At 39.6% G+C, this 23,417-nt stretch overlaps 1 protein-coding gene across 3 annotated transcripts in view; it reads left to right on the forward strand.

The window, feature by feature from the left end:
* The window catches only part of Tfap2d (transcription factor AP-2 delta), a 59,403-nt gene that overhangs the window by 13,764 nt on the left and 22,222 nt on the right, over positions 1–23,417 (forward strand). For all 3 annotated transcript variants that reach the window (NM_001106895.1, NM_001401661.1, XM_087565128.1), the window contains 3 exon segments: positions 2,183–2,348; positions 2,515–2,633; positions 19,992–20,133. In NM_001106895.1, coding sequence (NP_001100365.1) covers positions 2,183–2,348; positions 2,515–2,633; positions 19,992–20,133 — 427 coding nt within the window.

Genomic DNA, 23,417 nt, shown 5'->3' on the forward strand with positions numbered 1-23,417 from the left:
AAACCATTAGTTGACAATAGTTCCTTAGAGACAGGCAAGACCTCGTGAACTGCTCTTTTGCCTGTACTCGGGTAAATAACATCCTATCCATGTTCATGTAAGCAACTATAATTAAATATTAGATTCAATGGGTAACACAGAGAGAGTAGAGGAGGGAGAGAAAAGAGGGTGAAGGAAGGTAATGGGGACAAAAAAATGACTAAAGTTCATTATGAATGTGCATGCAACTGTTAAAGAAAAATATTGGGAAAAGAGAAAAACAGGGGTATTTGTAAAATAGCTAGGAAGAATTCTAAAACATCACAGGGATGGAAATATTTTAATATTCTTTCTCCAAGTAGGGATCCTTTTACATAAGTTCGTGTCCTCCCAGTTTTTTACGTGACATGTCCAGGGGATACCCTTGAGACTGACAATCAGAGAGAGGTTCCTTGCTGCAACTGCTTCTCCGTATTTCTTGGTAGAAGATAATAGGGGCATATTCTAGTCTAGTACTTCTCAGACTTGAATGGGTATGAGCATCATCTGTCTTTCTTTGAAATATAGATTGCAGATCAGGAACCAAGATGGGATCTAAGATCCCACACTTGGAATAAGTTTCCTCCTAGAAATCCAATATCGATCTCAGTCTCAGGAGATGGATTTTGGACAACATTGTCAGCACCCCTCTTTCTTTAACTGTGTATCCCTCACGTCCTTTCCTTCGTAGTCTGGTTTCTGGACAAGCAACTTAAGCTTACCAGCAACCAAAGTGAGAAAATTTAAAAATGCATGCTCAGAAAAGCTGTGAAGGAATGGGGAGGTGGCTTAACATTTACAGATGATGTGGATTTCTTTCTGGCACCCACAGCAAACAGCTCACAACTACCTGGGACTCGAGTGCCCCAGCATCTGACATTATCTTCTTCCCTCCTCAGAATACTGCAAAAACCCAGAAAAAAAATTTTCCCCTTAAGAAAAGACAGAGCCAGGAGGTGGAGGTGCACACCTTTAATCCCAGCATTTGGGAGGCAGAGGCAGGCAGATCAAGGCCAGTCGGGTCTAGAGAGAAAGTTCTAGGACAACCAAGACTACACAGAGAAACCCTGTCTCAAAAGAAAACCATACCAATGCAAACCAAGAAGACAAACAAACAAGAAGAAGAAAAGAAAATGAAACAGGGGTAAAAACAGTTTTGAATGTGAATGTGGCAATGAACCCTGAAAACCGTGCCCTCAGAGGTCTTGGAGGATATGAAGATAGCCTTCCATCCGAAGATCATAATCCCATAATCATCTTTGCAGGGTAGGCGTTGGCTGAGGATTTTGGCATCGAGTTAGCAATATGGCTATTAATTAAGAAACTATGACCAGTGACGCTCACCCTTGAGTCAGTGGGAGCGGTCTTGGGGTTAGGGAATGGAGTATCCTGTTTCTGTGGGAACGTAAGGTTCAAGAAGCTCTGAAAAACTTGGAGATAGAAATCTCCAGTTCCAGGAACACCATCGGGGTAAAGCTGCTCTGATGACACTGCACTGTGTGGTTACCGTTGTCCTGCATCCTAGTGGCAGTGAAAAAGCAGCCATTATAATCATATTAGGCATGTTTAACACAGGTCACTAGCTAACACCGGACCTTATACTGTGTTCACTTACCTGTGCTGACGGTGCAGATTGAAATATGCTGCCCAGCTTTGATGGGATTGTCACCTGCATTTTTGGTGATAAGCAGGTGATTTTTTTTTTAAGTATACATAAAGGTTGGTGACTTTAGCTCATGGATAGGTAAGGGAAGAAGACAATTTATAAAGATTTTGAGAAAAGAAAAGCGTATGTCACAAGTTTCTGTCTATTCGGTGTATGTGCACAATCACTTGTAACTGTGAACCAATAGTAACTACTTTTCTGAGGTTAAGTCTTGATTTGGGGGTATTAATGTCCTGATGCACTCCTCGATGTAACACTACAGAGGAGACCAATGTTCTAGAAGGTTCTGATTTTGTCTGGAATTACAGTGGTATACACAGATTTGTTTTCTGGGTGATATACAAAATCCTAACTAGTACTTAGAATGATATCTTCTGAGTAACTTGATATAAGTGGTGGGTAAACACAACTGTTGCCACGCATCTCTTGATGTGCCTGCCTCACACAAAACTTTACTCTTTCACTATTACTAACATATACATTTTTTTCCTTCCCAAGGTGGCACCTGTGTGGTCAACCCCACAGACTTGTTTTGCTCAGTTCCTGGTCGTTTGTCCCTTCTCAGTTCTACTTCCAAATACAAGGTGACCATTGCTGAGGTAAAGAGGCGTCTCTCACCACCCGAGTGCCTCAATGCTTCACTTCTGGGAGGCATTCTGAGGAGGTAAGCTGGAGCTGTGTCCTGCCATCATGTCTCTGGTAACTGACCTGATAACACTCTGTCTTCTTATCTTCCTTCAAGTGTGATACCCCCCCATGAGGTCAAGCTGTCTCACAATTTCTTCTAAGTGTTGTCTAACCAAACTTGATTTTTATTTGATTTTGGACAGAGCAAAATCCAAGAATGGTGGTCGCTGCTTGAGAGAGAAACTAGACAGGCTTGGCTTAAACTTGCCAGCCGGAAGACGGAAAGCAGCCAACGTTACCTTGCTCACTTCCTTAGTCGAAGGTATGACTTTCATGTTCCTTGAGGAAATAATGAAACTCTAGTTACAGTGCTACTACAGGCCTTGGTTAATTTTACTGCTTTACTGCGCTTTTGTTAAGGGTAATATTTGACAATTATAAGAGAATTTCCTGATTAATTTTGACAAGGATTAACTTTGCCTCAATAGAAAATATAGCTAACTCGTGGGATCAATCAAGTGCCTCACTGATTTTGGCAATCCTGGGGAAGAAGGAATAAAGGATGGGTGATGGGAGATACTTCCCCAAGCATTTCTCAGATACAGCAGCAAAACCTGGCCACGGTCTTCTTTTTTTCATTATTAGCTTAAGGTTTGAATGAGCCTAGTTTGAACCATTGCAATTTGGTACAAGATCCGTGGGATAAACACCCTTAGGAGATTGATGACGTTATTAGGCCTGAAAGCAGATTGCATTAAACGCTATAGACAACTTTGACAGAGTCTCACTGCGTAGTTCTAGGTGATTTGGAACTCAGTAGAGAACTGTCTGCTTCTGACTCCCAAATGCTAGCATTAAAGGTGTGGGCCACTATCCCTAGAAGCTTGTAGACATTCTTAAAGCACATTGAAGTTCGTGCCCGTGAGGGGGTAAACTGAGTCAGACAGATTTTGAGATTAAGAAGTACCGCATACAGGGAGGTGGGGACGCACTGCCAAGAGTTGCTGTTTCTCTCATATTTTTCTCTTTGTTTCTTCTGAATGGACTAAACCGTGCATTTTCATAAGATCCTTTGCTAAAGAGCAGCTTCATGGGGTTTTGAATGCCAGAGGAAAGCTCTTCCAAAGTTCTGGAATACTTTTGTTTTAAACAGAAATGGTGGATGGCTTCCTTTCCTTGACAAGTGTTCTGAGAGCTCAGGTGTGACAGTTTCGTTGCAGCAGTTAGCGTCTGTGTGATGCTATGGGGCACGGGGCCTGGAGAGCATCAGATACCACACTGACATTCCCCATGATGCAAGTGTAGCATCTGTTTGTATAACATTAACAATGCCTACGATCTTAGCCAGACATTGAGCACACAATAGTAATCGATCATAGAAGAGACTGGAAGGAGGCCAGCCCTGGACTACATCGTAAATTCCAATACACCTTTGGTGACTGAGCAAAATATTTTTTTTATTAACTTGAGTATTTCTTATTTACATTTCGAGTGTTATTCCCTTTCCTGGTTTCCGGGCAAACATCCCCCTAATCCTTCCCCCTCTCCTTCTTTATGGATGTTCCCCTCCCCATCCTCCCCCCATTGCCGCCCTCCCCCCAACAATCTAGTTCACTGGGGGTTCAGTCTTAGCAGGACCCAGGGCTTCCCCTTCCACTGGTGCTCTTACTAGGATATTCATTGCTACCTATGAGGTCAGAGTCCAGGGTCAGTCCATGTATAGTCTTTAGGTAGTGGCTTAGTCCCTGGAAGCTCTGGTTGCTTGGTATTGTTGCTCATAAGGGGTCTCGAGCCCCTTCGATGAGCAAAATATTTTAACAGAACAAACAAACCAACACTTAAAGGAAAGTATATTGACTGTATTCTTAACATTCGTCTTGACAAAATAGCTTTGTTATTTCCGCTATCAATAATTGTCTTTGCTTTTGCTTAATTATCTGGTTTGGGTTTTATTTGGTTCAGTGTTTTAAGACAAGGTCACATGTTATAGGAAACACTAGCCCGAAACATCAGCCCTCCTGTTTTGACCTCTTTTTTTTTAAAGATTTATTTATTCATTTATTATATATAAGTACACTGTAGCTGTCTTCAGACACACCAGAAGAGGGCATCAGATCTCTTTACAGATGGTTGTGAGCCACCATGTGGTTTCTGGGAATTGAACTCATGACCTCTGGAAGAACAGTCGGGTGCTCTTAACCACTGAGCCATCTCTCCAGTCCCTGTTTTGACCTCTTGAATGATTACAATATAGGTATCTGTCAGTCAGCTCAGCTTCGTAGCGTTAACAGTAATAGCAATAGCAACCACAGCCGTAGGACTTTGGCAGCTAGCATTTCAATTTAATCGACGTTAGTGTTAAAGGGTGGCCATAAACCTGAACTCTGAAGTGGTCCAAAATCCAGACTTTGAATTCTAACATGATACTCAGATAAGAGTCTGAGGTTCAGAATTTTTTTTGTTTTTTTCAATTTCAGGTTAGAGATGTTCAATTAGTAATTTCATCCAATTACTTTTTTAAGATCTGAAAAGGAGCTTCCAAAATTCAAAACACTGTGGACCTCAGCGTTGTAGGTAAAGGAGAGTTGGCCTGTATCTTATCCTGATTCTTGCATTGCATTTGCTGCCTCAGAAAGCTCATCTGTGATAGAGACATCTTACTTATTACCCACATATATGTGCTAGCGAGAGTAGAGCGAGGTTAAAAAAACCCAAACCAAAATGAAACAAACAGAAAGAAAGGGACTAATTATGAACTAAAATGGATATAGCTTCCTGCTCATTTTAAGAAAAGTGGTTTTTTTTAAAACTATTTACTTATTGTTTTTGTTTGGTTGGCTTTGGTTTTGTTTTTGTTTGTTGAGACAGAGTTTCTCTGTGTAGCCCTGGTTGTCCTAGAACTCACCTTGTAGGCCAGGCTGGTCTCGAACTCAAAGATCTGCCTGCCTCTTTCTCCAGAGTGCTGGGGTTAAAGGCATGTTCCACCTCCACCTGGCTTGCGGGTTGTAATTAAGGGAGAAAACACTTAGATATAACACCACAGATTTGAGAATCACATAAATGATAGACTATGAGTAATTCATTCTGCTCCCAGAAATTTTCAAGCTATTTTCTTATCCTAGAATTGTCTATTCACATTTTCCCTTTTATTTTAAGATTTACTTATTTTTATTTAATGGATATGAGTGCCTTTCCTGAATGTATATGTGTGTGCTGTGTGTGTGGTTTGGTATCTGGTGAGATTATAAAAGGGCATTGGATCCCCTGGAACTGGAGTGACAGAAGGTCATGAATAATTGTCCAAAGCGCTAAGAATCAAACCTGGGTTCTCTGGAAGACCAGCCAGTTCTCACAACCGTTGACCCTTCTCTTCTGCCCCTCTATCGGCTTTCTTTTCAACCTATGAATTTGTGGAAAAGATTACACTATTTCTCCACCACTTTTTAAATTCACATTTGTCCTTTATCCTCTGGATTTTCTACATTATCCAGGTAGACACCTCAGTGACAACGAGCTAACCACCTAGATTCCTGCAAATATCTCTTAAAACTGTGTGTGGAGCTCATTCATAGCTGGCAGTAAAATTGAGTTTAGTAGGTTTTCAGACACCCATGTGATCCAGCACATGAGTGAAGGTCAGTCATCTCCCATAGTCTGGTATAATATTTGACTACAAAAGAGACCAGGTCTTGTTCCCGTTTCACCTATATATCTATATCTATGTCGATTTAGACACACACGTAAGAATTAAACATGTCTTTTAGCCTCTGTTATGGGCCTTTGGACTTCCTTTCTTTTTTATTCATACTTTTCTCAATTTTTGTTTGTCCATGTCAGTATCTAGAGTATAAGAGCAATATTACCCTCAAGAACATGCAGGAATTTAATGCTACTTAATCTGGTGGGCTTGGCTTCCTGAAGAAATGCTAAAATAATTCCAGAGTCTGCTGTCTCTAGGAACCACTCAAAGCACCTTAGCCATGGGTTTACCATTGGAGTCCTGACAATCTTCCTCTGCATCTGCTACTTATGGATGGGAACTTCCAAGGCGTGGTCCCTGAAGTTCACTTTACAACAAACAGCCTTTGCAGAGCAAGCTGTTCAAGAGTAGAGAAGGAGTTGGTGACGTAGTCACTGCTGCCCATCGATTTTTTTCTTACCTACACTTTTCTACACTCATCAGCATTTGGCGTGGGAGGAAAGTTCTGTTTACCAGAGTGGAAGGCTTTATGCATCAGTCTTGCTGCTTCTGCAAATCCTCACGTAGTTTTGTCGGGCAACCTCTGGGGTTCTGGAACACCACTGATTTAGTTTGTTTGATATAAATGCCTAGAAGAGCAGTGGTTAAAGATGCCAAGTCCTTCTTTTTCCCTCTTCTTCCTCCTCCTCCTCATCTTTCTGCCTGCCCACCTCTCTCCACAGTGAGCCTCAGTCTGTCAGATGGAACCCAGTGTTACTGTTGCTGACTTTTCTAGCTTCAAATCTGTAAATTTCCAGACTGCCCTGTTTCTTATCTAATGGGAACTACTGTTCCACCTCTAAGACCTGTTAACATTTAGCACTAAATTCTTGACCTTCTAAGAATAATCTCATTATTAAGACTGGTACTAAAGTTAGGACGGTTAGTTCACCTGACTGGGCTCCATTTTCCTCATTTATAAACAAAAGACCACAGTGTCTAATGATAACTAGGGGAATACTAGTTGTTACACCCCGTATTCCATTTTGCTGGTTAGCAACTAACACAATGGCACCTTGCTTTGTCCTGGCCATGGTCTGACACATTCCTCATTAGTAATCCTCCTCTCTATCAGTCTCATCAGAGACCAAGAACCCAGAGGTGTTTTTTTTTTCTGTCTATAATTACGTACTTCTTTCAGTCCTAAGAGTCTTGTTAATATATCCTGAAAGAGGAAAGAAGTGGAATCCATCATCTTAACCCCGTCTGCTGTTTATTATTGCCAAATTTGTGAAAATCCATCACTTGATCATACCTGAGTGTAGGGGTAAGCTTGAGCGGTGCTTTAAATGTTGTCTCTCTGAGAAGTCTCCAAAATATCTTAAGAGTATACAAAGAAAAGAGCTTAGTAACCAAAGGTTGGTAACATGGCAGATAGAGAAGTCTGTCACTGAGACACATGACTTGATTCCCTGGCTTCCATGTTCCCCCTGCCCTCCCACACAAAATAAAAACATTACAATGTAATAAATTCCTTTACTAAAAATATCTTCTCAAAAGACAATACTCAAACCCCATATGAATCCAACACTGTATTGTATGGCTTTTGTATAGTTAGTGACGTTAACATCAGTTAAATACTTGGCACCAGGATGGCACAGGAGAACCTAAAGAAGAATTAATTAAATATTACACTCTAGTTTTTCTTCACCTACACCTCAAAACTCATTAAGAGTGTGGCCTCTAGGGATGAATAAGCCAGTGTGAACGTACATCTACCTATCACCTACTCCACAGAGGCAATCAGTAATCATAATGCTCTTGTATATGAAGCAGCAGCAGTGGTAACACCGTACTCATGACATCAAACCCACGAGAATGATGAGCGGCCTGAGCAAGAAAACTAAAGCTAAGAGATGAACTGTTCTGTATAGGATCATATAGTTGTAGACAACAGGGATACAGGTCTAGTTCTTCAGCTTGGCAAACCCAAAGTCTGTTTTCCATTTTCACTTGTTTTTGTGGCACAGTGAACTGCCACAGACTCCATTCTTAACTTGAATTAATGAGCCAGGTAGAGGCCGCAGTCTGTTTTTACCTTGCACGGTGCCCCTGCTATTCCTGTGAACCGTAAGCAGGCATTTTGGCCTCTCATTTACCCATTACTAAGGATAAGCTTGTAAAATCTTCATAAATCTTCTCCCACTTAATTCCCTCAAGTGAGAATAGCATTAATGTTGACTTGTCCTTCTAATCTGTAGTAATCAATAGCATTATTTAGAATTACAGATGAAGTTTATAAAACACTTCGACTCAAAATATAATAAAAGGGTATCTTTAAAATAAGTGAAAAAATTGTTTGTGTGTGTGTTGTGTGTGTGCTTGTATGTTTGCTTGTATTTGCCTGTGTATGCATGTGTGTGTATATGTGTGTGTGTGTGCTTGTATGTGGCTGTGTATGCATGTGTGTGCTTTTTATGCCTGTGCATGTGTGTGTGCAGGCGCGCGCGGGCGCATTTGTGTGTGTGTGTGTGTGTGTGTGTGTGTGTGTGTGTGTGTTCCTCATGTTCCAGCTTGTTTGCAACCTGGTCAATGAGCTTCCAAATATTCTCCTGCTTCCACCTCCCTTCTTGCCATGGAATGTTGGGATTACAGACATGTGCTGCACTATCTGCCTTTATTTCCCTTCTGGGCATCCAAACTCCTATCTTTTCTCTCCCACAGTGATCCCTATACCAACTGAGGTATTGGCCCAGCCTAATAGACCTAACTTATCATCGATATCTTGTCTACTCTGTCTTTGATCCTGAGCCTATGTAACTCCATTTCCAGTAATGCAGGAAACATAACCTACATAGTAGAAAATGTTTTCCTGTAGGCAGGAGAGCTGGCCAGTAAAGTGTCTAGGTGTTCGTGTCTGTGATGTTTTACTTTAGAGAGAACCACTCCTTGTGACTTTAATAAAAAAGAACCCTCTAGAATCATTGTGCCTGGGTATTAATGATAACATTTGTTCAATCCACGCTCAACACTGATCATATACCTAAGGAGTATAAGAGTGGCATATGTCCCACAGACTTATTTTGATAAAAAAGGCTAAAAGGAATGACCAAAATATATGTGTATGTCTAAAAGGGTGACCATGTGCCAGCCAGCTTCTTCTCAGGCCTTTGAACGATCCCTATTAGTCACACCCTGCAATACATGTGGTCACCTTCATTCAAAAGCTTCATGGGGTGTGGAAAGCGAGGCGGTAATACCTCTGGTTGATGTTCACTTTAGTTACACAACCAAGAGGAAGAGCAGTAAGGAAGGGACCCTAGTTTTCCCTTTAGCACATAGAGAATATAGCATTGTCATGTCTTTGGGGGCATAATTTTGCATTTCAAAGCCAACAGTGGAACTGACCTCAATATATTTAATTATAACAGAACTTAGGTTAGTCACTCATTGTAAGGCCTCTTTTGGCTTCTTTTTCCCTCCCAGGCCAATGAAAATTACAGATAAATTTCTTTGTAGCACAAGAGCAATCCTAAAAAAATAGATTCTGCTTTAATAACTGGTAATTAGGTAACAATTAAATATCGTTATGTAATATCTCAGGACTTTTTCTCCGGATTCATTAATTGGTCTCAGTAAACCTGTCTCTCGGTAGGATGTGATGAGCACACAGGTATCACATGGAAATTATGTCCTGAAATGTCTCCTGACTTGCTACTTCCCTGGTTTCTCTTTTTACTCCTCTTCATTTCAATACATTATCAGTTTCGTGGTGAGGGAAGGTATTTGCTTATAGACAGGAGAAACAGGATGCTACACAATTTCATCTGTGCTTGAAACATGTACAATAGGCCTTTGGACTCCCCTTCCTACTCATGGAGAATGTCAATGTGTGTGTGAAGTTCTTGGCCTCAGTCTTTGGCCATTGGTCGGTCATTAACACTCTTGTAAACAGTGAGGCTTACTGAGAAACTCACATCTTTACCATTGTCCTAGTTAAGGTTTTACTACTGTGAAGGGACACAATGACCAAGGCAACTCTTCTAAGGACAATATTTAATTGAGGCTGGCTTACAGGTTCAGAGGTTTGGTCCATTATCATAGAGGCAAGAGCACGGCAGCATCCAGGCAGGCGTGGTGCAGGAGTTCTACATCTTCATCTGAAGGCCGTTAGTGGGGGCCTGACTTCCAGGCAGCTAAGGTGAGGGTCTTATTTATAGACCACATTCACAGTGACACACCTAGTCCAACAGAGCCACACCTACTAATAGTGCCGCTCCCTGAACTGAGCATATACAAACCATCACAACAATGGTTTCTTGGTTTTCTTTTCTTTCCTCCTTTTAAAAATTCTGCTTTTCAGAGACTGTATCTCTGATAATGGGCTGTCCAAACACTTAACTTCTGATTATTTTCCATTCCTTATATTTATCAAAAATCATTGGTCTTTAATCAAATCGTAGATTATATTGAAGCAACAGAATCTTAAAATTGTCTAAATTTGATAATAACAAAAATCATTGCGTTCAAAATGAAGTCTTTCTAAGAGCAGGATTTTTCTCCTTAATTAATATATTTTAAAATAGGCAACGCATGCAAATTATATAAAATCCAAATGTTACACGGGGATATATACTCTGTTTCAAGGCAGCTACTTACTTTCACAGAAGAAAACAAATACAACTTGTCCCTCTGTTTCACTCCAAAAATATAAGTATGTATGCATTTACTTCATTTATAAACTAATTATATTCTATGACATGAAGTTGTGCTTTATGTTTTAGTGTTTAGGCATTCTTTTTCCTAGTACATATGAATTGCTAATGAATCTTTTAACCATTGATGACATAACATTGAGTAACATTACATTGATGACATAACATGACAGTTTATTTTTATTTTTAATTATTTCTTTTATTTTTGAGTTTACAATGTAATCGCAGTATTTCCCCTCTTTCCTTTATGCCTTCCAAGCTCTCCCGTATACTTCCCCTTGCTGTCTTTCACAAACACACAAACACACACACACACACACACACAATAATTTAATGAGTTTTCTATTTAATATGCCTAAAGCATTTTTAGTTTTGAGCATTTAAATAGTGCTGCAACGAATAACCTCCTGTTTGTATGCTTAGACAGACACCCAAGAACATTTATGATAAATTCTTAGGAACAGTGTTTCAGAGATAGCAGTGTTTCACAGGATAATGTGCCTACGGTTTTGCTAAACTGTAAGCAGTTTATTCTTGGTCATTGTTGTAAATGTGTAGTCTTATCATAATGTGGGTAAGATGTTTGCATGGTAGCGCTTCTCTGTGCTTTTACATAAAAGAGGTGAGCTCAACTTTTTAGTGTGTGCTAATTTGATGATTTGACAAAAATCTCTCTCTTAAAATTTAGGTTCAATACAGGCTTAGACTTATGAGCCGTACTTTCTATACACTGACCTAGGACAGTCAATATATAGGGTAACTTTATATTTTTAAAATATAACGAAGTTGATTGTTGCTAAGTTTCTTATTGTTGCAAACTTTCTTACAGCCCGCCCTCCAGATTTCACTTGTTCACAGTTACAGGGCTGTTTTGTTTGTTTAGATCTTTCGTTAAAATTAATTATTGTTTGGTATTGTTTCAGGCATATGTGTACATAGTGTTCTTTAACCATAATCCCTATGCCATTATCTTCTTTTCTTCTAGCCATGTTCAGGCATTTGGCATGCCTGATGATATGATCATACTTCTCATGAAATTTTTGAAATTTCAGTTCTGACTTTAGTATATTAAAAAGACCCCTCTAGTTTAAAAAAATCACAAAAGCATCATCCCATTTTTTATAAATTACTTTGTGGTTTTACTTTTTATACTTAAGTCTTTGTTCCATCTGGGATTTGTTTTGTTCTTGAATCTATGGTATAGATCCAACTTTAATTCTTTCCAGATGGCCACCCAGTTGTCCCAACACCTTTTATTGATAATCCATCATTTCCCTACTAATTTGAAAAACAAGCTACATCTTCCAATTACGTTTCTTAACATGAGTATACTGTTTGAGTAGAGCGATGTCTTCGTTTTCCTGGTCATGCTATTCTTGTTCCTACTACCATGTTTCCTTGCTTGTCTCCAGAACTGATATTATATTAGCCAAGTATGTCAGTCCCTTGTGAACATATAGCTAGATAGAACTCATAATTTATTAGTAACTCAGTGGCTTCTGCCTTCCCCTGATGTAACCCACAGACTTCTTCTACAGGAGAATATGTGTGACTACATATTCTATATGTACATATAGATATATATATCTGTGTAAAACTTTCTCAACCTCTTAGCGGAGAGGTGTTTTTGATTTTGTGTTTTTTAGATTTACTTATTTATATATGTGAGTACACTGTCTTCAGACACACCAGAAGAGGGCATCAGATCCCATTACAGATGGTTGTGAGCTGCCATGTGGTTGCTGGGGATTGAATTCAGAACCTCTGGAAGAGCACTCAGCGCTCTTAACAGCTGAGGCAACTCTCCAGCCCCAGGAGAGAGATTTTTAACCACAGCTGAAGAGAACTACTTCAGAAGCTTTCGCAAAAAGCTCAAGCCATAGTAACAGAGATTAACTAATATTTGTGAAATCTAGTGGTTTTGTTTTTTATCCCCCTTTTAAGCAAAAAGATGAGTTAGAACTGTTCCGAAACTGTGTCTTCAAGTGTACTTTGTTTTATTAAATGGCCCCATTGACATAGTAATAGAGTTTTATTTATTAGTTTGTAATATGTAACCAATGTTTAGCAAGTTTCTCTTTGTCTTTGTGCCTTATTTATTCGAATACCTCACAAGACGGTTATGATACTTGGGAGCCTGGTTGTCACAGACAGATCAGGTTTTCTGATAGTTATGGGGCATTGAAAAGGGTGCAGAACGATTCCTCTGGGAAACACAATGTAGATATTTGAAAACAATCAAAATTTACCTGGTGGAATTGCCAAGTTATGAGACATGTAACTACGCCAGTGAAGTTGTGTTGTAGACTGCATTCCTGTCAGAAAAAGCTTGAACACAGTCAAACATGTTTCTTGGTGCTTCAGCTCTATGATCTAATTGTAAGTTCAAATTATAAAAAAAAGAAAAAAATTGTGGGGCTGGAGAGATGGCCCAGTGGTTAAGAGCACTGAATGCTCTCTTCCAAAGGTCCTGAGTTCAATTCCCAGCAACCACAAGGTGGCTCACAACCATCTGTAATAGGATCCGATGCCCTCTTCTGGTGTGTCTGAAGATAGCTACACTGTACTCACATACATGAAATAAGTAAATCAGAAAGAAAGGAAGGAAGGAAGGAAGAAAGAAAGAAAAAAGAAAGAAAGAAAGGAAGGGAGAAAGAAAGAAAGAAAGAAAAAATTTATTTGTAGAGCTTTGCAGTGCAGATGGTCAATCACAGCCCCCTTAAAAGTCTGAGGCAGGAGAGTGAGTGACAAAGCTTAGGACCAGCCGTGGATACAGAAAGAAGTCAAGGCCAGCTTGGGCAATTCAGTGAGAGCACATCTCAAAAAGGAAACTGGAAGAGGGCTGAGGGGAGAACTCAGTGCTAGAATACATTCTTAGAATGCAGAAGGTCTCAGGTTGAAACTCCAGTACTGCAGGAGAGAGAGAGAGAGAGAGAGAGAGAGAGAGAGAGAGAGAGAGAGAGAGAGAGAGAAGAATTTATTAATTTTATTAATGTAAAGATTTGGTTCTTGTTAAATTTACTAATAGATACTCCTTGCTTAATCTGCTCTTTTGTCACACGTGAAAATAACATTGAAATCATAGATTTATGACCAGTATTTAAAATACATAATTTTGCCTTTATTTAATGCCATTAGATGTTGCAATAGTAAATTAAATATAATATTGGGGTAATAGTATTACAATGACAAGTGGTAAAGATTTTCTAAGGAATTACAAGGCAAAAACAAAAATTCCTCACAAGTACCCACATTTGAAAAATCAGGTGTATTTACTTCTAACTTAAAAGTAACTCCAGGAGCTGGAGAAATGGATGTGCAATTAAGAGCACATGCACCTTTTCCAGAAGACAAGAGGTCTGTTTCCAGTATCACAAAACTGCCCATAACTCCAGCTGCAGGACATCCTGTGCCTTCTTCTGGCCTCCTGTCTCCCAGAAGCACATGGCATTCACTCACAAAGACACGGAGGCACATGGAAGAGAATGAAAATACATTTTTAAAAATAATAAGTTTAGACCCATTCCTTCTGTAACCCAAATCTCAGGACAACAGTCAATTAACTTTTCATCAGAAAATACTTTGCCATTAACTTTCCACTTTTTTTTCCTAATGTTTTCTCCGAAAATTTTACTTTTGCTGTGGTGTATGTTGCAAACCTGAATCCCCAGAGGCATGGCGAGCACGATACATGCTGATGTCCTTGCCAGGGTTTGGAATTCATTTGTAAATGACCATCATTTAAGACCATTATCTAATAAGCTGCGACCTAAAACATTGAATCATTGCTCTGGAATTTCCCATTTTAAAGATGGGCATGAGTTATTGGTTGGCACATGCACCCTGAAGCGTTTTTCGTAAACATTAGTCTCATCAGCGTAGACTTCTAAACTGAGAAGTTTTTGATATGAAATGAAATTAATCTAGTTTTAAAGTTATCGGTTTCGCTGCTCGCACTTAGAGGGTTGATATCCAAGTGACACAATAAAATAAGCAGGAAGTTTAAGTCCTCTCAGAACTACGGCAACTTATTTCATCCTTTGGCCATAAGAATAGGAGGGAAAATGGTTTTGGTTCTTCTTAGAATTCTCTTTACACCACTGATAACTGCCCATTGCTTAGACTCAGAGAAACATGTCGTTATTTGCACCAATAATCAAAATTCAGAGAAGCTTATCCATACATTTTTCCTACCCTAAAATTGGTTTTCCTTAAGCCCATAGACATGAAGGCATCCACTAGAAAGAATTGTACTTCATAGGTTTTCTTGTTTTAGAAGACTGTGTGTTTTAATGGACCGATCCATTATTTGTTGATTCTTGGATTGTCACACACAAAGCTTTTCTGCAGTGATGTACACATTTTAACTACATATCAGAATGTCTTCACTTGCCATGTCTTTGATGTAGCATCACTATACATCCTGTGACAATGTTACACTGCAAGCCATGGAAAGCAGTAAACAGAAGTGGGGGAAGGGAGGATCTGGCTGTCAGTGTTAATGTAAATACCAGCTGTTCTTCTCAAACTGTTTTTTAAAACTACCACAGGGTTGAGCTTCGCATGAAATGAGATAAATCGTCATAGAGTCAGGTCTCTGCACAGAACTCTAGAAGGCATGTTGCAGTTTTCCTAGTTACCTGTGTCAATGGTTCTCAACCTGTGGGTCGCGACTCCATTTAACCCCTTTTCACAGGATTTGCCTAAGACCATCGGAAAACGTAGGTATTTACATTCCAACTAAAAACAGTAGCAAAATTACTGTTCTGAGACAGCAACGAAAATAACTTTCTTGTTGGGGGGGGTCACCACAAACACAAGGATCGTAGCATTAGGAAGGTTGCGAGCCACTGGTGTATGAAATAGTGTATTAAAACATTACTTAAGTATCTGCTTCTGTGGGAATGACAAACTGTGCGACTAATCTGACGCATGCAACTTTGCTTGGTATATATTGCTGGAAGACAGCCTACCTACACGGTCATTGTGCTGGTTTGAAAGATGACCTTTGTATCTTTCTTAAGAAGTGCAAAGCCTTGTTGGGGCACCAGTGGAAGGGGAAGGCTTTGGTCCTGCCAAGGTTGGACCTCCAGTGCAGGGGAATGTCGTGGGGGGGGGGGTTAAAGGGTATGGATGGGGGGAACATCCGTATGGGGGAGGGGATGGGGGGCTTATGGACAGGAAACCGGGAAAGGGAATAACATTTGAAATGTAAATAAAGGAATATATCTAATTTCAAAAAAAACTGCAAGTTTATCTTCTGGTCAGGTGCAATAGCCTTATTTGTTGGCTCCCACTTTGACATTTCTATCTTCAAATGTGAAATTTCACAAGTAATCCATTTTGTCATTTTTCTAGCAAAAGGAAGCATTCTACAGGACATTGCTATGTCTTTTTAAACCAATATTTCATTTCCTGTATCTTCATGTGATAAACTGTTGGAAATCAACATTTTTTAAATGCTGCTTGTTCATTATGACACTACTGAAAATAATTAAATAGTAACTAAATTAATTGATTAATAATTGAATTAATTGACTGCATGTCAATTAAATATAAATGAAATTAAATACACAAAATATTGAATATTGAGAATAAAGAAACCCTTCACATTTAGTCATATCATCTCTGTTTTAAATGGAGGTGACTTGAAACTTTTTAATACACGAATAAAAAATCTACACACGAGTCACAGCATTTCTCATTTGTAGTGTGTGGGGCATGCCTCAGTCAGCTAATTCACAAAACGCTATCTGTTACCTCAATGATATGCTTTTACTTCATTGAGATTTTTTTTTCCTATTGAGTTAGGGTCTTTTGCAAAGTCTTATATTGTAGGAAGGAGAGATATATTTATAAAATGCAGGATGAGAGGAGAAAAGCACTAACAGTAGTAGCATTTATTGATAAATAAAATTTAAACCTATTTGCACCGATGAAGCTGCATGCTTGATTGATACTCATTCACATTGAAAATTCCACGCAGGTTCCCAAGTACGGCTGGGAATCAGATCAGCAGGTTACCCTGTTGCCCAAATGCTCCTTTCTGAAATAGACAAAAGCGATCCCCCCTCCCAAAAAAATCCTTTAAAAAAATATGTATTTTCAGTTTGAGTTCTGTGTGTGCGCAGGTGTGCGCATGAGCACTGGTGTCTGAGGAGAATGGAGCAGGGCTCTAAGGGCTGAAGTTGTTTGCAGTTGTGGACCACCCCATGCTGAGAAAGGGACTGCCACCCTCTGTGAGAGCAAAGCCAAGGCTCAACTCCTCTGCCACTCCCCCAGACCTCTGCCTGGCCTTGTGTAGCCAGTAGCTATGGAGTATGTAAATAAGGGCGAAGGTGTATCTTAGTGGAATAAATGCTTGCCTCGCATGTGCCCAAACCTCACTTGATATCCTCTCTCACTCTCCTTCGTCCACACCCAACATTCATACACACCATACCAGCAAGTCATGATCGAAGTGTCCCCAGTTTTGTGTCTCTTATTTAGCATAGTGGAGGGCGAGCTCAAGAGACTAAAGGTAGAACCCCAGTTAGTTACATACAAACTGATACTTTTGACAAAGGCATGAAATTTAGAATTTCCTCCGAAAATAGCGCGGATAGAGTTGGAGTATAATTGATCAGCGTGTGAGAGAGTACACTTAGTATATGAAGAATAGATATATGTCTTTTTATTGTACAGTTCTCTCAGCTTTCCTGTATGCTTTTTAAAAATGTGTTTGAGAAAAATCTTGACTAGAGCTTTTACTTGTAAGAAAGGTTAACAGAACATTGCGGGAGGGGGAACTACTTCCTGAACACCAGTTGCTCAGCTTCCTGCAATCTTAAATGGACTTCCTGTTCGTTACAGCTGTTAACTTGGTTGATTTTTTTCAAACTAAAAGGCTATTTTTAGTAGAAAAACAGTATTTTTCTTAGAATATTTTATTGATGTCGCCAAATCTGTTTGTGTACACCTCTTTATGTCTGATTGTCCCTCCTCTTTTTTTTTTTTTTTTATTAACTTGAGTATTTCTTATATACATTTCGAGTGTTATTCCCTTTCCCGGTTTCCGGGCAAACATCCCCCTCCCCCCTCCCCTTCCTTTTGGGTGTTCCCCTCCCAACCCTCCCCCCATTGCCACCCTCCCCCCCACAGTCTAGTTCACTGGATTGTCCCCCCTCTTAATCTTTCCTGTTATCTATTTTGATGCCCTCCTGGTGCTCACCCATCAACAAGTCTGCTGTTCTATGAGTGGACAGCAACATCAAATACAGTAACTTCTTAGAGTGCTCCGTTGGCCAGTTATGAAACAAGGACCACATGATGTGGTCATCAAGTCTGAATCGTTTTTACTTCTTCATGGGAAAGTTTGATTAGCTGTGGCTGTTGGGTCACCTCTGCCCCATGATTCCCACCTTCCCTTACTTCTGGAAAACCCGTTAACAACAATAATTTCTCGTTTGCAGTACCACATCTCCTATCTCTACAATACACATGGGTAGGTATTTTATATGGTGCTTCTAACGATGCAACGAAAATCTTAAATTGCTATTGTAGTATTTCATTTCTTCTTGTTGCTATGACTGCTCGTGTTGCTATGACATCCCAATTTGTGTGTGTGTGTGTGTGTGTGGGTATATGTGCGTGCGTGCGTGCGCGTGCATGCCACACGCGTGCATAACGCATGTGTGTCTATGCACATGTGTGAATAGGTGCTAAATAGAGGTCAGAGGACAACCTTGGAAATCTCTTCCTACTTCCACCTTCATGTTGGTTCAGGGATTGACTTTACAGTTCAGGTTTACACGGCAAGAATTTTACCATCGCAGTCATCCTCCCCACGCCTTGCTTTTAGATAGGGTCTCATGGTCTAGTTGGACTCAAACTCCCTCTGTAGCTTTCTAATTTTGTGTCAAGCTCACAATCAGACCCAGGGTCTCATACCAGTTAAGCAAGCTCTTTAATCCCATCCCCAGGCAAGGAAAACCAGTATTTAAAGTTCTATTCCATCTATTACGTCTGATTAAGAAGGCCCCGAAAATGACTCGCCCGTTAAGAGCTGGCTGCTCTTCCAGAGGACCCAGGTTCAATTGTCAGCACCTACGGGGCAGCTCATAACTGCCTGTGGTCCCAGTTCTATGGAGTCGGGCACTCGCATACAAACATGTAGTCAGGCTAGACACCAATGCAAATAGAAAAATAAAACAAAAAGTTTAAAAAAAGATTCCCCTGAGTAAAGTAGTCACTTAGTACATATACAGCATGGTTTGATTTATATATTGGTTTATACATTTCTATGCTTTATATATTATATATATTGTGTGTACAAGTACTTATTCACAAAGGCATTCTTGTTTCTAGAAATTAAATCTCAGGCCTTCTAGGCAGGCAGCTTAAGATCTAACTGTATTTTCACTGAGAAACTTGGATTTTAAAATAAATTTTACTTGTCAGATAAGACTTTTGATTAAGCATTATTTAAAAATGTTGACCAATATGCTCTAGACTGACTTTCCTTAGTAAATACTACTTTCTTAGTAAGATATTTTTATCCCACTTATTAAAATTTTACTTGCACTCCATATTTTGTGGACAAGCAGAAGTTGTTTATGATTCTGCTGTGTTCTGCATTTTCCAAAACAGTACAGTACACCAGAGCCTTCTGGAAGGCCTGATGTTGATAGTATTATAGTCAGATAATAAACTCTAACACTGCAGTGTGAAATTCATGTACTTCATTTTATAAAGTGATAACAACTTTCTAAGTATTTGAGACTATTGCTGTATATTTTGATCAGTCTCACAGAAAAAAATCATCAGAATGGCTTGTCTATAGATTAGAGACATCGGTCTTAGCAGCAACAAGCATATATATTTGCATATACATTTTATATTATATTTGCATATATGCATATAATGTGTGTGTATGCATATAGTGTGTGTATGAAGCTTTTCCATTGGTGATTATGAATAGAACTCTGGAAGTCATTCTTCTGTAATGGAGTGAGACATTCAAAGAAAAGAGTCAAAACTCCTGAGTTACTGATTTGTACTCATTTCTTCTCAGATTTCCAACATTTTACCTGTAAAGTTCCCGTTCCTTTGTTTTCATTGCCATTGCTCACAGATTCTATCCCTGCCCCCCAACTTTGCTTAAATTAGATAGAAACATTGTTTAAATTAGATAGAATCAAAATGTTTTCACATGACCACAGCCATGTTTGAGAGTTGGAGAAGACACAGAGTTGCCCTTGTAAGGTCAGATATGGATAAACCAGTGACTTATGTTTTCTGCCAACAGGAGAGGCTTTGCACTTGGCTAGGGATTTTGGCTACACATGCGAAACAGAGTTTCCAGCCAAGGCAGTAGGAGAACATCTCGCCAGACAACATATGGAACAGAAAGAACAGACAGCACGGAAAAAGATGATCCTAGCGACCAAGTAAGAGCTGCAGGGACACCTCCATGCACCTTCAATTTTCCTTTCTTCTTTGAACGACAGGCTGGAGAGCACGAGTTCTCTAAAAGCAAGGGGGATCACATTCCAGCAATGAAATAGATTAACCCAGAGTTCTACCATCTGCACCAAGGCATCAAAGTTTACATGATTAGAAAGAGGACTATCAAGACAATGATTAGAATATGCAGAAACTGGGCCAACTAGAGGGCTCAACAGCTAAAGGCACTTGCTACCAGTACTCACAAACCTGAGTTCAATATCAAGAACTCATGCAATGGAAAGAAATCCTACAAGTTACCATTCGACTTCTACTTATATGTTATCACATGTACATGCACACACACACACACAAACACACACACACACACACACACACACACACACGAGAGAGAGAGAGAGAGAGAGAGAGAGAGAGAGTAAAATACAATAAAAGTTCCAAATATACATGAAATGCAAAACTCCTTCAGTGACATAACCAATTACTGATTTCCATCTTTGGTAAATAATATATTTCGCTGTATTTCAGGATATTTTGTAAAATACACAATTACAGGGGAAAAAATTGGTTAGATTCAGTTACCCTCCTCAAAGCACTGTTGTTTCTAGTGTTGGTAATTAACCAAATATTTTGGTATAATTAGGAAAATTGTTTAGGCAGAAAGATAGAAACTAGACATATCTTGAACTAGACATGATACTTGTTACTGATTGATAGAAAACACAGAAAGGTCTCCTCACTGGATTGGAAATAAATATGCTTAACACTTGATCCACGCTAAGGTAAGCCAGAACAGCTAGTGATCTTAATTAAATATTGCTTTATTAGCGATCACTAGTAGAAACACCAAACTTTAAATCCATAAATCCACTAAAATTTTTAACCTCCTTAAGGACAATGACGTAAGTGACAAAGTTAGAATGCTGTGAGTCACTGAAGATCATCTTTGTTACATAATTCATAATATGACATTTTGTTTTGAGACAAAAGAGTCTTTTCATATCTCAGCTTCAGAAAGAAGAATTTAAATAAGAATGAAAGTAGTCTGAATAATAATTCCCTAACTGTCCTGTGGAGAGGGTGGCAATTGCCACTGAATCCTACAGGATTGTCATATTTCATTTAAGGACATAAGCTGTCCCATGTCCTCGAAACAAATGACAAGATTATAAAATCCAATTGGTAGCAAGAGAGCGATGTCCTATGCTGAATTATCTAGCAAGAGTTCAAGCTTGCCAAGTTTTGCTTTTTGTTATTCACTCACCAATTTGACTAGAATTTGCATTCCTGTTTGGACAAGAATGAGGCCAGTCTGCAGAAATATAAATTGATTTATTCAATGATCTAAAAAATTATTGGTGTTTATTTGCTTAAAATGTGTTTCAATCTGAGAGAAAAATGAAGACTTAAAACCAGCCTAATCTTTGGTGGGGGGAGACAATAATGATGTAATATTTCATCAGAGTTCATAACATTTGTCCAAAAATCTGGAACATAGGCTATATTTATGTTTTTAAGTTAGAAATCTAAAGCAAATGTAACAATGTATCGCTCTTATATAACATGGAGCCCTGGAGATGGTGGCACCACAAAATGCTACTAAATGTTTAAGTAAAGTTGAACTCAACTACTACCACTCAATTACTATCCTGAAAGCTATCCAGTTTCACTTCAGAGAGACAGAATCCATTAAAATTAATAAAGTAAATTTTTAACCATACACTTAGTAAAAAAAAAAAAAAGAGTCTCAATATCCATGAAAACAGGTCCTAAGAGCAGACAAAAGAGTCAGAAACACACCTGCTCCCACTTCATAAAGTTCCATAAAACACCAGGCTAAGAGTCATAGCATACACAGAGGATCTGGTGCAGAACCATGCAGGCCCTGTGCTTGCTGCTTTAGTCTTTGTGAGCCCGTAAGACCCTGCATAGTTGATTCACTGGAACATGTTTTCCTTGTGTCTTCCATCCCCTTTGACTCCTACCATCTTTCCTCCCCTTTTCCCATTGGGTGCCTAAGTTCCTAGGGGAGGGATCCAACAGAGATGTGCAATTTAGACTCTCTCTCCAAATGATGTCTGTCTGTGGGTCTCTGCACCCACTTCAGTCTACTGCAAGAGGAAGCATATCTGATGACAACTAGACAAGATACCTATCCTAGGTCTCTGAACTGTCCAAGTCTCTAGCCCTGGTAATCCAGGCAGTGACAGACATGGGCTCCCTCTTGTGGTATCAGCTTCAAGTTAAACCTGACATTGGTTGGCAGCTCCCACAAGTTCTGCACCACATTTCCCCAGCACATCTTGCAGACAGGACTGATTGTTGGTGATAAGATTTGTTGCTGGGTTCCAGGTTACACTTTCCTTAACCTGCAGGGTAACTGCCCGCACCAAAGAGACTAGAATATAGGGGTGAAGGATTCATAAAGGCACCTGTTCTACCTCTCTATGATCAATGAGCTGTTTGGATGTTGTCAACAATGGGGCCTTCTTGACAGCTTTCTGTCTGTTATTGTCTGTCTTAGCACCAACCTGAGTTGTTTCAGGATCTCCATAAAACCCCCTCAGCCAACAACTCAATCTAATGCAACCCTATCTTACCCATCACTATCTTGCCTTCATACAAAAAAGTCCAGTTCAAATTTCAAATCATCCATAACTCAAAGTCCTCACTAGGGTCACCTCATAGATTCCAGGTTTCCATACTTCCTCCCTCCCTAGACCCCTTTAGCTCCAGCTGTCTCTTCTTGCATTCTCTCATATCACCACCACCACCCTGTACCCATCCCCACCCACCTCCAGTCCATCTACACAATTTATACTCTATTTTCCCTTGGCCAGGAGTTTTATACATCCTTCCTACAGCCCTCCTTGTTATTAAGCCTCTGTGAATTGCAGCTTGGCTATCATTTACTTAACGACTAGTATCCACTTATAAGTGAGTACATATCATGTTTGTCTTTCCGGGTCTGGGTTACCTCATTCGAGTCGATTTATTGTTCTAGTTCCATCCGTTTGCCTACAAATTTAACAGCCAAGTAATACTCCATTGTGCAAATACAGCACAGTTTCTTTATCCAGTCTTTGGTTGAGAGACATCTAGGTTGTTTCCAGTTTCTAGTAATTATGAATAAAGCCACAGTGAACAGAACTGAATAAATGGTGTGTGTGTGCACGCGAACACACACACACACACACACACACACACATGCATACATACATGTGTGCATACATGCCAAGCATGCAAGTGGAGGTCAGAAGGCAACCTT

This window comes from Rattus norvegicus, chromosome 9, assembly GCF_021556685.1.
Source record: "Rattus norvegicus strain SHRSP/BbbUtx chromosome 9, alternate assembly SHRSP_T2T, whole genome shotgun sequence".
NCBI lineage: Eukaryota > Metazoa > Chordata > Mammalia > Rodentia > Muridae > Rattus > Rattus norvegicus.